The following is a 13,289-nucleotide window of genomic DNA, read 5'->3' as shown; positions in this document are numbered from 1 at the left end:
CAAGCAAGGAATCTTGGCCCTGATGGCAAAAGCCTGGTCGCCTATAGTTACCAGCCTTGAGTTAAGAACCACTAGCAAATGTTGATTGCTGATTTTGGATTACGGCTTGGAGCACAGATTTACTCCAATCTTACATATTGTTTTCTTTATCAGATACCACGCTGTCCTGGAAGCCTGCTGTCTCCTCCCAGATCTTGCAGAGCTCCCATACGGGGACATGACGGAGGTATCTGTAGAATTCTGATTCTTTAATGCAAAAATACTCTGTTTGTATTTGCACTTTTTTCTGCAACCTTTCCTTTTCTGAAAGAAGCTACACAGGAGTCTCAGGAGATTCTCACGCAAGTTTTATTTTCTTGCCAGATCGGAGAGAGAGGTGCCAACCTGAGCGGAGGGCAGCGTCAGAGAGTGAGCCTGGCCCGTGCCCTCTACAGTGAGCTGCCTGTCCTCCTGCTGGATGACCCTCTCAGTGCTGTTGATGCTTGTGTGGGTGCCCACGTCTTCTATGAAGCTATCAAACGTTCCGCCAAAGGCAGGACTGTGCTCTTTGTTACGCATCAGCTGCAGGTAAGGGACCGTCTGTGAATTTGTAGTGTGTTCAAACTTGAAAATCTTCAGCACTGTTCTGAACGCAGCCCGGTTCACTGGTTCAAGTTTTAAAGCTCTTTTTCTCCTTCCAGTATCTGTCTGACTGTGATGACGTGATCCTGATGAAGGACGGGCAGATTTCCGAGCACGGCACCCATGCTCAGCTCATGGCCAAAGAGCAAGACTATGCCACCCTGCTCAGCAGCATGCAGCAGGAGGTGAGGCCAAGGGCACACGAGGCACCGGGTCAGCTGCTCTGAATAAGGCATCTCTGCCCCCACAACACAAAAAACATCCAACACTACAGGCTGAATTATTCATAAGCCCCAAAAACGCAGGCCCAGTTGCAGGGAAATGTTATTGCATACAATGCCTTTCATTATTTATGCATGCATCGATTTACTGGTGAGCAGCTAAAGACCCTGTCAACGATATCTCTGTTTAAGTGACTTGCAGGGTGCTGTTGTTACGGCTCATGGGATTTGGGGCAGTGGCATGTTTCAAAACTCATTTTCTTCCACTGGTGGCTGGTGATAAAATTTATCAGGGGGGGCAAAGTGTTGAAGGGGAAGGGCAAACATACTCAGGCATTTCTTGTGGAATAGTTTTTTTGTAAAGAAATTACAGGATTTGCCGCATTTCCACCTGAAGTTGTCAAATCTTTTGCCGATCGGCTCGCCTCAGGTCCTGTGGTTGCCAAAACTATTATATATGTATTTAGACAGAAATTAAACAAACACAATTTGAAAACAATTTCTATTGAATGCTCACAGGTGCTTACGGTCTACCAGGTGCACTGTAAATCAAAGTTAACTATTATTATCTAATACCACTGTATTTCTTCCCTTTTTGGCTTGTAGGATCTGATGAAAGAGAATTATAAAAACAAACGGCAGAGAACAGTTGCAGAGAAGGGGGACAATGGTTGTGACCTTGCCAAGGTTAGACCGAAGGTGGAAGGCAAGAAAGGAGGTGAGAAACCCTGCTGCTCCACAAATAGAATGAATCCTAACTGGGTGTTTTTTCTCTCTGACAAAGATTTAAAAGTAACTCTTATTTCTTTCTCTCTCTTTCACATTTTCCTGCATCTTATTTAGATCAACTGATGAAGGCAGAAGAGAAGGGCTCCGGTGCAGTGGCCTGGTCTGTTTATGGGGCCTACATCAAAGCAGCAGGCGGTCCAGTAATCTTCATCGTCAACATGTTCCTCTTCCTCTCCACCACAGGCAGCGTAGCCTTCAGTAACTGGTGGCTGAGCTACTGGATACGGCAGGGCAATGGGGTGAGTTTTAGAGACGATCCTGCTTTATTATATTATACTACCCCCCGTCGGTGTGCATGTTTCCCGAAAGGAAAATGCAGAGGCTGCCTCAGTGAATTGTGGTAAATGAGTGAGCATTAATCTGAATGTGCATGATTAAAAAAGTAACAGCACCACGGTAAACTTAATTAAAAACAAGCACAAGCAGTGAAGAAACAGATGTTCAGCAAAGCAGGAGCTGGCTGCCACTGAGAAATGTGCTCGGAATAGTAAACATCATTGTACTGACTGATTTTTCATGTATGTCAAAGTGTGCTCCTCTCAATTTCATTAGAGGCAATATTCCTATGTTGGGGGAAGAAATGGTAATTTTTGTAATTTGTTGCTCCATCTGCCCCCAGAACACATCATTACTCTCGGTGAATGAAACGATGGCGAGCAACAGCATGAGACTCAACCCTCACATTCAGTTCTATTCAACTATCTACGTCGTCTCCATGGGAGTCGCTTTATTGCTGAAGACTGTGAGAGGGCTGGTGTTTGTGAAGGTGAGTAAGCCACCCGCAAGTGTATAACTCATCCACCTCCCGCTGTCTGTCACGTTCATTCTCCTCATAACAAGAACTGATAAACTGAAAAATGATGGAGGTGTTTGAAAGGAAGATCCATCCCTCCATCCCTCCATCCATCCCTCCATCCATCAATGACATAAAGGCCCTGTTCAGACCTGAGAGATCACAAGTGGACAGCGTTAAATTAAAGTGTGTCCTGAATGTGTCTCCTGTGCCCACATCGAATCTCACTCACCCGCTCTATATGCAAATCATCACGTACATCATTTGTGTTTGCAAAGACCAAATTACATTTATTTTTACCCACTCTGTTTACAGATGTGTGCGATGATGATGATGATATTGTGTTGTTTGCATACAAATCTCAGTTTAAATACGTCTAAACTGTGGCGGGTCAGAGGACATCAGCTATGTGGCCCAGGATGCATTTGCGTTCACTGGGCGAAAAGAATGTAGCCACATGTGTCCACGATCACCATGGAATGTGCTCTGAGTTTATCCGATCTCAGGACGCATTTGAACGCGTTTAGACCTGAACTTAGAGCTGAACCCTTATAATCGGATCACTCAGTACAGATGATCTGCATGTGTTTGGACAGGAGGGCCCAGAGTAAACGCACTCAAACACAGGAAGAACAAAACTAGGATTCGAACCAAGAACCTTCTCTCTGTGGAGCCACACTGAACCCCAGTGCCGTCCTTTTGAAAGAAATATGAAAAGTTGAAATATTTACATCAAGCCGTGCCCTTCCCTAATTGTCTTTATTGTCATTCATCCGTGCGCTCATGGTTCCAGTGCTGAAATTGAAAATGCCTGTGGGCCAAATCCATTTATCTTTCCACAGAGTTACAGTGGCTTAATGTGTGTGTGTGATTGTGGGTCTGTTATTGTGTGTGTGTGTGTGACTGTGTGTCAGTGCCCCTTCGGGTGGGCATCCTCTTTTCCAAACTAACCCGTCCTGACACTGCATTGCAGAGGTTAGGTCCCCATGTTAATGCATGCCACTTGAAATTGCTAATTTTTCAAAGACGGCTAATCTTTTTATACCCCTAGCTGTGATGGGATCTTTGCGAGTGTTAAATATTCCATTAATAGAATTAATTTGTTCTCTGCTGCCACATGTAATTTCTGTCCAATTGGTGAAATGTCTCTGGCGCGTTAGGTCATGACCTTTATGTCAGCCTCCCAGAAGCTCATTACAAATGAAGATTTGACAGCTTGCCTTGTGCTCGGAGAAAAATAAAGCACCCACCACTGTGCACATGCTTAGCATATGGTGAGGTAGCATTTGCAACTCTGCAGGCGGCGTGTTTATGCCACTGTATTTATCCACTGTGTGTTTTTATGTTTGAAGCCGAGCACATTGAATATTTCCCTCCCACTGTCTCTTTATCCGAGCTGTGATGGTTTCCCCGTGTTTCTGAGAGTTGTTTGTTTAAACGTGTCGGGTCTGGCTGTTGTTTGTGTTCACAGTGCACGGTGAAGGCTGCCTCCACGCTCCACGACAAGCTGTTCCGCCGGCTCCTCCTCAGCCCCATGCACTTCTTTGATACAACACCTCTGGGTCGCATCCTGACCCGCTTCTCCCGGGACATGGATGAGGGTGAGGCTTGATTTGTCTTGACTGTGAACCTTCCCCCCCCCCACCCAAGGGAGCTCTCAGTCAGTGAAGTCACACTGGTTGACAAGGTGTAGTGTAAAGCTACAGTGTGATTCGACATGAAGTACTTTCTCTAGCGAGAGGCCCTTTGTTATCCTTCTCACTGGTGCTTTTGCTTGACATGTTGATTTGTGGGTTGCCGTCTTTTTTGGATGGTTGATTTTGTTTTTAAACATTTTTTTTTTTTGAGAATCCATTGTGTTAACCGCAGATTTTCTCCTTCGCTTTCCCTCTCTTATGAAATAAACACACCACGACACAGAGAGAGACACATAGAGAATGCTTTCTTCTACACATAAGAGACTGATAGATCCATCACCCCACACTGTGTGTAACATACGATATGCCTCCTCCCTGCAGTGGATGTCCGTCTGACCATGCAGGCTGAAATGCTGCTGCAGAACCTGACACTGGTGTTGTTTTGCTTGGCGATGGTGGGCATCGTCTTCCCCTGGTTCCTGGTCTCCATCGTGCCGCTGGGAGTTTTCCTCTGCATCGTGAACCGCGTGTCCAGGTCAGACTCACAATCACTCTCTTATCGTGTCTCTAGCTTTGAGCGGCTAGATCTGTAACTTCCTCTGAATGTAGTTACTCACTTTGACTGCACACCGTTTGATCCCCTGAGCATCTCACTGTGCAGGGATCAGAGCTTTCTGCTGCAGCTGCTGTAACAAGGTTTGATAAGAATGATCACACTTATCTATGGTAAATGCACAGCTGGAAAAGAGAATAATAAACCACAAGAATTACATTATAATTTTCTTGGAATTTGATTAGTTTGGGATGAAGTGTTAATGAGATTGTAAAATGCAATTCTTGCCTTAATCAGTGAGTTATTATAATTATCTTTTTTATCCTTTATTGCTTATAGAGCTTTTGAATAAAGAGGTCTGAAATGTTTGAATATTGCAGCATCTTATGTATTTAAAATAGTAATAGTTAATAAGTGCCTTCTGTGTTATGTGACTTTCATGGGTATTTTGGAATTAGAGCATGTGCTACATGACAATGTGAATGGCTATTCAACAGTGGCAGCACAGCTTATTGTGCAACACTATGATCTTCATCATTATTTATTGATTAGGTAATGCAAAGCTTTTCTGATCAGTAACCGTTAACAGAGAGCGACTTCAGAAAATAGCGGGAGACAGTGAAAGATGTGCAGTGATAATCCTTCTGTTATTGGTCATTGATTTCACTCTTCATAGCTTCTGCTCTGCGTAGATGTGGTAGGATCGCCTCGGATGATCAGATGACTGCTTTTGTCATTATTTATGGTTTCGCAGCAATCGAGCAATAAAGGTGAATCCACCGAGGGGAATAACAGCTCGCTGGCATCCTGGGAAATAACCACAGTGTGTTGTTATTTCCTGTGTCTGATGGATAAAGAAGAACACAACTCTCTGAGATCTGGCTGAGAATATGAAAACAAGCCGCATGAACCCTCGTTGAATTAGAAACCGAATATCAAGAATTGGCAATAATACAATAACACATCATACGACCCCGTTTGAAAATGTATTTTATCTGGCAAAGCTACAATTTCGAGGGGAAATGTAAAAGCGTTTAAACTACTTGAGGTTCACTCCTGAGATTTCTCCGTGCTCTCCAACATCACACAGCCTCTCCTCCCTCTCCTCACGATATCTTGTCCCCACATAAACTTGAATTCTTGACTCCTTTCATCAAATCTGATGCCAGTTTGTCTCGTGAGGGAGCAATTTAGTTTCAGAACATCTTCGTTTATCTTCTCGGAGGAAACTTGATTGGTATGCGCTGCAATTGGAGGTAACGATACACAGCACATTGAAGGAGAAAACCGAGCAGAAGAGATGATAACCGGCCATTTCAGAACGGATGTAATCACCCTAGGCAGTGGTCTTATAACAAAAGGAAATACTGTATCTTACAAAGTCACAACATTGCAGGATGTTTATGGACGTCACATCAAACTGGATCTCCTTTTGAAATTACTCCATTTCTAAAGCAGCCGTTATCGAATCCTGAAATGAAACTGCCCATGGCATAAACATGTTTGTCTGGATCGCAGCCCTGAAGCAGGGAAGTGTCATGTTGTCCCCTCCCCCCTCTCTCTCTTCTCAGCTTTTATGAGAAAACCAAATGATTCATGGGAGACTTGTTATTCACATGCACCATCCATTCCATCGGCGCATCTAAAAGGAGAGAGATTGCGCCGCCTTTGTCAATAAACCGCCCCTCGCTCACACTTCCTCGTGGACGACCGGTGTCTCTCTGGCTGTGAGCGGCCGTCTGTGTGCGACGCTGCACAAGAACGTGCTAGTGGGTAACGGCCAGATTTGTCAGGTTCCCTTTCTGAACACCGTGTCATCATTACCTGTCTGCCACACAACTGCCTCACTGGAGCTGATGCATTTTCCATTCCTTCACTCCTCAGTGATGTTTCAGTATTAAGATGTCATCTGTGTGCTCACTCCCCCAAAAAATTCGCAAAGTACATAAGTAGCTGAGGGCTGCGAAATCCATGTGACAAGAAAGCTTTGATTCTGAAGCTGCACAAAGGCGGGCACTTCACATTTCACACAAGAGTTAACATTTCTGTCCCTTTTGTACTTACAGTGGCTTATTTTGGGAGTAAAATGTTCCTCAAGATGGTTTCTAGTTGGATATGCACTATTTGAAAAGTTCACACATTGGAGCCCATCTGCATATGAATGCATTCATTCCTACCGCAGACGGCTAAAGCAAATATCACTGTGCATTTCCAGGGTCCTGATTCGTGAGCTGAAGCGAATAGAGAACATCAGCCAATCGCCATTCACCTCTCACATCACCAGCTCTCTGCAGGGACTCTCCACCATCCACGCATACGGAAGAGGACACGACTTCCTCCAAAGGTGACTATGAGGGTGTGAGTCAGAGATGGAAATGATTAAACTTCAATTTCCTCTTATCTCCGCTTGTAGCTTTTCTGTTTACCCCCTGTTTAGTAAATAAACCTACCCTCATACCAGAAATTGTCCCCTCAGCAGCCATGGGAGGAGAGAGTCCTGCTTGCTTTGGCTCCGGCAGTAATGGATTTATCTGTTTTTATCTTTTGCAGATATCAGGAATTACTGGACACAAACCAGGCCTCCAACTACCTCTTCAGCTGCGCCATGCGTTGGCTGGCTGTCCGCCTGGACCTCATCAGCATCTCTCTCATCACTGCTGTAGCTCTTTTCATTGTCTTCATGCACAATCAGATACCTCCGGCCTACGCAGGCCTGGCCATATCGTACGCCGTGCAGGTTGGTAGAGAAACACATGCAGTGACATGGAATGAATGGAAACGCTAGCGGAGACTAAATGTTGAAAGAAAATTGGAAATTGAAGCCCAGGACAGGATAGGAAATGTCACAAAATAAAGCCTCATCTGTTTCTTACAGCCAGCATAAAAGTTCCCTTTCTAATGGAAATGAACCGTGTGGCTCAGGAGACGCTTAGAACTCGTTTTTACTTGTTATGAATTTATTTTCTCTCTGCCTGTCTGAACCAGTCTTCAACCTCTCCTGCAGATTAACCTGTACCAGCCAAACACTTTTAAGTCTGAATCACTCTGAAAGACTCACTGTAGACAGACTCTAAAACACTCACCTGACTAGCCACATGATAGGGCCACAGACAATCCACAATGGAAACTCTAAAACATCATAGCTACACTGGTTCTCTTATGCTGGTGTGAATACAGCTGAGTTTTTATCAGTCATGTGCAAAAATGCGTCAACATTGCACCTGAGTGATATCATCTCAGAGAGAATCCAGCGTAAAACGAGAATATGTAACTTCTAGAAATCACATCGTTCCCTTCAAAAAGGAAAAGTTGAATTAGTAAGCATCAGAACCGACTGTTGACCAGTTTATGGTAGTTAATATAAAATAAGGTAAATTTTTCTGTATTTTTCGTATTGATTACTCACTCTTGAGAACCAACATGTTATCAGAATCAGATTTATTGCCAACACACAAGAAATTAGCTTGAGAGCATGAAAAAGATATGAAGTAGAAAAGATAGGAGGGAAGATGATGCAAAACAAGAGCCGTGTGCTATCGTCCAGGGAGAAGGAGAAAGACGGGAACCTAAAGTACTAGTGAAAAGCTACACTATAAATTTAAATACATAAAAGATAAAGGCACATAGAGGTGCACAGGTCCAGACTAAACCTCTCCCGTTCTTTTTGGAGGAAGATGCATCACATTACTGTATAAACTGTAAACAAAACCCTATCTGCACAGCATGTCTTAGAGGACTATTGATTTCTCAAACTGCCTAGTACTTGCTTTTATTGTTCTCTTTTAAAAGCTCAGCTCTTTATTGCATGTGTCATAATGAACAGAGCAATGACAGCCCTGGCATGAGGGTTGAACTCCGTTGACTAGAAGTTGATGCAGCCTTATCAGCAAATCTGTTTAATAAGCTGTTAATATTTCGATGTGTTACTGCTCGTTTGTAAAAGGGGTGCGGCTCATGTAAACCCAGTGTATTTCAGGAACTAATGAGTTAATCATTGACCCCCCCACTCCCTCTGCTTCTCTGTCCCCTGCAGCTGACGGGCTTGTTCCAGTTCACAGTGAGGCTGCTCACAGAGACCGAAGCTCGGTTTACATCGGTTGAGAGGATCAATCATTATGTAAAGGTAAGAGCATTGATTAGAACAGTGGGGGTGGATTATGTGGCACTCAGGCGTATTGTCCAAGGTCATGTAGACTGGAAAACCCTCTAGAGTTACACCGACAGGCGCAGGCCAGCTCACTGCAGCAGAGCTGTGGAGCGAGAGGGTGTGTATGTCGTGAGCATGTGACTGTAGATGTGTGACGTGTGACACAGCAGGAAATCAGATAGAAACCCAGCGTGAGGTCTTTACAAACATGACAGGGCTTGTTCCCACAGCACATCAAACCACAGAAGTCTACCTGTCAACCGCACGCTTTTTTCTTCTCTGTGCAAAGAAAAAGTCATAGAGAGAGAATCATACAGATCAGTTGCAGGGGGCATGCACCTCTGCAGAGATTTAGAGATTAATGCCAGAAACCATCACCGTCCCTTATCTCAGTGTCTAGAGAGTGAAGCCCCCCGACACGGTCCCGAGGCCGACGGTCCTGCCCCCTCCTGGCCTCACCGGGGAAAGATCACCTTTCAGAACGTGGACATGCGTTATCGTCAAGATCTGCCGCTGGTGCTTAAGAGCCTGTCCTTCACCATCCTGCCCGAAGAGACCATCGGGATTGTGGGTCGCACAGGATCAGGTATGAGTGACGCTTTCTGCTGCCCCAGCCAGCAGCACTTTCAGTTTATGTTTGTGTCTCCTATCGGACTTGGGCTCGCATTTGTTCACAATGTTATTTTTATTTTCCTGTATGCCTTTGCAGGGAAGTCCTCTCTGGGCGTAGCTCTGTTCAGACTCGTGGAGCTGGCAGCTGGCTCCATCATCATCGACGGGATCAATATTGCCCAGATTGGACTGGATGACCTGCGGAGCAAGCTGGCCATCATTCCTCAAGAGCCGGTGCTCTTCATCGGCACCGTCAGGTAATCCAGTCCAACTGATAATTACTTCTTTTTTCTACCAAGATTTGTAACCAGGTTGTCGCTCTTGCTTGAAAAAAACATTTGTGACTAATGAGAGGAGCAGAGATAATGAACAAACAAACAGTACTTGACAGTTTATGCACCTAATTTCACAGAGAATCTCAGTGTTTAGATGGGAAATAATGTGGTTCTAAATGGGTGTCAGCTGTTTGTTTAAATGTGTGTGTGTGTGTGTGTGTGTGTGTGTGTGTTTGTGTGTGTGTGTGTGTTTAACACACCCTTCCTACACAGATGGCTTTAAGCTATGAGATATACATTTAAGCTATGAGATATACGTTTGTTTTACATCACAAAGAATATTATAGAATATTTATGCTCAGTGTGTGGTCCTCCTAACAAACATGCATCTAAAGGTTGACTCTGATGTGACGATTTGCAATCTTACACTTGTCATAATGTTGAATCAACTTAAATTGATATCAAACTTTTTCTCTCTTTACCAATAGGACAAATTTAGACCCATGGGATCAATACTCAGATTCTCAGATATGGGAAGCTCTTGAGAAGACGCACACTAAAGAAATGGTAAGCCTGTCAAACATCGTCTGGTTATTCTAAATGATCATTACTTGAATGATTTGTCTTCATACGTCTGTGTCCCTGTGGCCTCCCTCAGGTCAGTCAGCTGCCTCACTCCCTCTACTCAGAGGTGACGGAGAACGGGGAGAACTTCTCCGTGGGAGAGCGACAGCTGCTCTGTGTGGCCAGGGCTCTGCTCAGGAACAGCAAGGTACAGATGTTATAAGCTGCACTTGTTTTTATTTACATGTCGGCTGCTGCTTAAGTAAGAGATTCTCATCTGTTTTATAATAATGAAAAAAGCAGTCCTACCTCTCTGTTTCTGTGTCCCTCACGTAATAACACTGACACCTGGTGGTGTGCATCAAAACTGCACCTCCCAAACAGCATTACAATCTTCATTTAGTATCAGTAATATTTCATAATTTTACATTTTACACACAGGGCTTTGTGTTTATTTGTGCACATGTTGTGCTGTTTATTCTTTGTCTTCATTACTTGTTATTCTTTCCTCTGCTGCTCTTTGTTTCTAGGTTCTTATCCTGGACGAGGCGACAGCCGCCATCGACACGGAGACAGATCGTCTCATCCAGGAAACCATTCGCTGCGAGTTTGGCAGCTGCACCACCCTCATCATCGCCCACCGTCTCAACACAGTGATGAGCTGCAGCAGGGTCATGGTCCTGGACAACGGCCAGGTGTGTATAAATGCAACACAACGGATCATACTTTGTTGAAATTCACACACACTCCCCTGCTCTGTGTGACTTTGAGGTGACGGATTGGAATAGACAGGCGACGTTTGATTTTGGTAAAAGCTGAAGTTTGATGTGAGCCGTCAACTTGACATGCGCACCAATGATGACCAGCCTCAATGTCCCCACATCCCACTTTTACCCTCTGTTATCTTTTTTATTTAGTTTATTTCCTCAGTGTGAAACGTGATCTGTGCATCAGAACAGATTCACGGTGTGATTTTACCCCTAACTTGTTGCCATGGTGAACACGTAACCCTGCTCCCCTGCAGAGAGGCCAGCCTTAAGCCTTAATAATTCTACTTAATGAAGTTGAACTACTTTAAATTATTACATCAAATGGCACATTTTCAGCTGTGGTGGTTGGTTGCTTGTATCATGATGGTGTTCACCACATAGCATTGAAAACTTAGCTTTTAATTTAAGTTTTAATATAATTGTATATTGTCTCTGATCTTTTTTGTCTTGATTATACCATATTTCCAATATTGCTGGAATTAGAAAACAAGCTTGATAATTTGAGCCACATCAAGAACATGAATGACAAAGGATCTATTAGTGATCAGTTAGCATTGGTTTGTAAATTCATCAAAGCGAACAGGGCTGTCTGAGGACAGTATTTTCCAGACAGTCAAATTCTTTTCATATTCTGCATGCAGGAAATAATTTACTTCACAGCATTTAGCCTGAAAAATATGACTTGATTTTATTAATTTTTATTTTAGTTTTAAGTTCAAAATGAGTGATTTTACATTAGATTTTTGTTATATGCTGCTGCTGATTTTGTTTTATCCTTTTCTGCTCTCATAGATTTTGGAGTTTGACTCTCCCACCGCCTTGCTGTCAGACGAGAACTCAAGATTCAGAGCCATGATAGAGGCGTCGGAAAACCAAAGCAGATAAAAGATGCAGGAGCTGAACTTTAGATGTGAGCTGTAGCACCATCCAATTCAGTGGAATACCTGAATTGCACAAAAAAAGACCACATACACAGTAATCCCAATCCTGCCATGGTGGGAAAGAGGTGTGTTAAGAAAGACAGAGACATATTTGCGGTAGCTGCTTCGTGTAGCAGTGTCAGTTCATTTCCACACCAAAGACCCAGGGACAACATTTCTGAAGGACTCATCCAATGTAACTATGCAAAGAAGAACGTAAAAGCTTCCTGTTCTTCGCAGCCTTGTCAGAGTCATTTCCTGGAGGCAAGATAATGTTTCTGCCAGTGAAACAAGCAAAGGAGCAAAGACTCTCAATAATAGCACTTTATTTTTCCGTGGACACGTTGGAGAACATGTGGTGCTTCCGTTTTGGTGTCAGTCGACTCATCAGTGAGATTCTAAGTTAGTGTCAGTCATTTTATTTCTGTAAACAAGACCTCACAGTGCACGGACTTACTGTTAAAGAGAGAATTGTATCGACCATCATATACTTCATAGAGTTGTTTATATGATTTATTGCAACATTTTATTGGATAGTATTGATTATTCAATACTCTATGTTTAAAAAGAATCACCCTTTAACCTTTCCTTTGAGGCACTGTCGGATATGTGTAATGAATTAAGTTTAATGTTATAATACAATAATCTCTGTAAGGTATTGCAGATGCAATTTGTGCCTCTAGTTTAGCTTGTTTTAGACAGAATACACGCACTGTGTTTTGAAATGAGCTAAAGTTTCTTTTAAATCCAAATGCTGGAGTTTTGAAATCTGCATATTTTCCACTGCTGGTAATGTTTTGTATTGTGTTTTTATCAGCATGGTGTGGAACACTGTCAGTTATGCAGTCATAATCTAGGTTTCAAACCATGGTACAGTTTGGTTTCCTGTGACAAAGCTGAAATTGCGCAACATCAGGATGTGTCTTTAAATGTTAAAAGCTGAGGATTGTAAACTTCTGCAATATCTTTCTATTGCATTTGTTTAATTTCAAGATTGCCTTTGTATACTCGGGATTGCAATATATATTTTGTATATGTTTGATTTGTTTTTTTTGCAATAAAGATATTTTTTGTATACACTGATGTTCAGCAGTTGAATGTTTCTAATTGTGAACTGTATGAAATAAAAAGATGAAGACATTGATAAGCATTGCAGGCAGTAAACGGTGGATTAACATCTGTGTTATTGACTTGTCTGAACAGTCCAGCAGCTCTGCATCAATGTGACACTGAAATCCCTGCCTGGCTCATGGGGTAAAGGGCAGTTAGATCTTTCATTGGCGTAACCTGTTAAAGGTTAAAACTGCACATGGTTCAGTAGCCTCAAGTGTTTTGACAAACTCAGGCTGCCGCGAGAAAATGATCACATGCACTTTAGTACAAAATG

At 43.1% G+C, this 13,289-nt stretch overlaps 1 protein-coding gene across 1 annotated transcript in view; it reads left to right on the top strand.

Annotated features, from left to right (window-relative positions):
• Positions 1-12,985, top strand: part of wu:fb13g09 (ATP-binding cassette sub-family C member 5) — a 43,050-nt gene extending 30,065 nt beyond the window's left edge. Inside the window, exons 16-32 of the mRNA XM_061079188.1 lie at positions 154-226; positions 364-567; positions 681-806; positions 1,449-1,560; positions 1,686-1,870; positions 2,251-2,397; positions 3,896-4,025; positions 4,443-4,596; positions 6,830-6,958; positions 7,165-7,351; positions 8,648-8,737; positions 9,155-9,347; positions 9,471-9,630; positions 10,137-10,215; positions 10,307-10,420; positions 10,743-10,907; positions 11,775-12,985. Of these exons, the coding sequence (XP_060935171.1) occupies positions 154-226; positions 364-567; positions 681-806; positions 1,449-1,560; positions 1,686-1,870; positions 2,251-2,397; positions 3,896-4,025; positions 4,443-4,596; positions 6,830-6,958; positions 7,165-7,351; positions 8,648-8,737; positions 9,155-9,347; positions 9,471-9,630; positions 10,137-10,215; positions 10,307-10,420; positions 10,743-10,907; positions 11,775-11,867 (2,341 nt within the window). The 3' untranslated portion in view covers positions 11,868-12,985. The remainder of the gene's footprint in view (positions 1-153; positions 227-363; positions 568-680; positions 807-1,448; positions 1,561-1,685; positions 1,871-2,250; positions 2,398-3,895; positions 4,026-4,442; positions 4,597-6,829; positions 6,959-7,164; positions 7,352-8,647; positions 8,738-9,154; positions 9,348-9,470; positions 9,631-10,136; positions 10,216-10,306; positions 10,421-10,742; positions 10,908-11,774) is intronic.
• Positions 12,986-13,289: the final 304 nt, after the last annotated feature.

The sequence above is a fragment of the Limanda limanda genome, chromosome 10, assembly GCF_963576545.1.
Source record: "Limanda limanda chromosome 10, fLimLim1.1, whole genome shotgun sequence".
NCBI classification, from domain to species: Eukaryota; Metazoa; Chordata; class Actinopteri; order Pleuronectiformes; family Pleuronectidae; genus Limanda; species Limanda limanda.
This window is presented reverse-complemented; position numbering and strand designations above follow the sequence as displayed.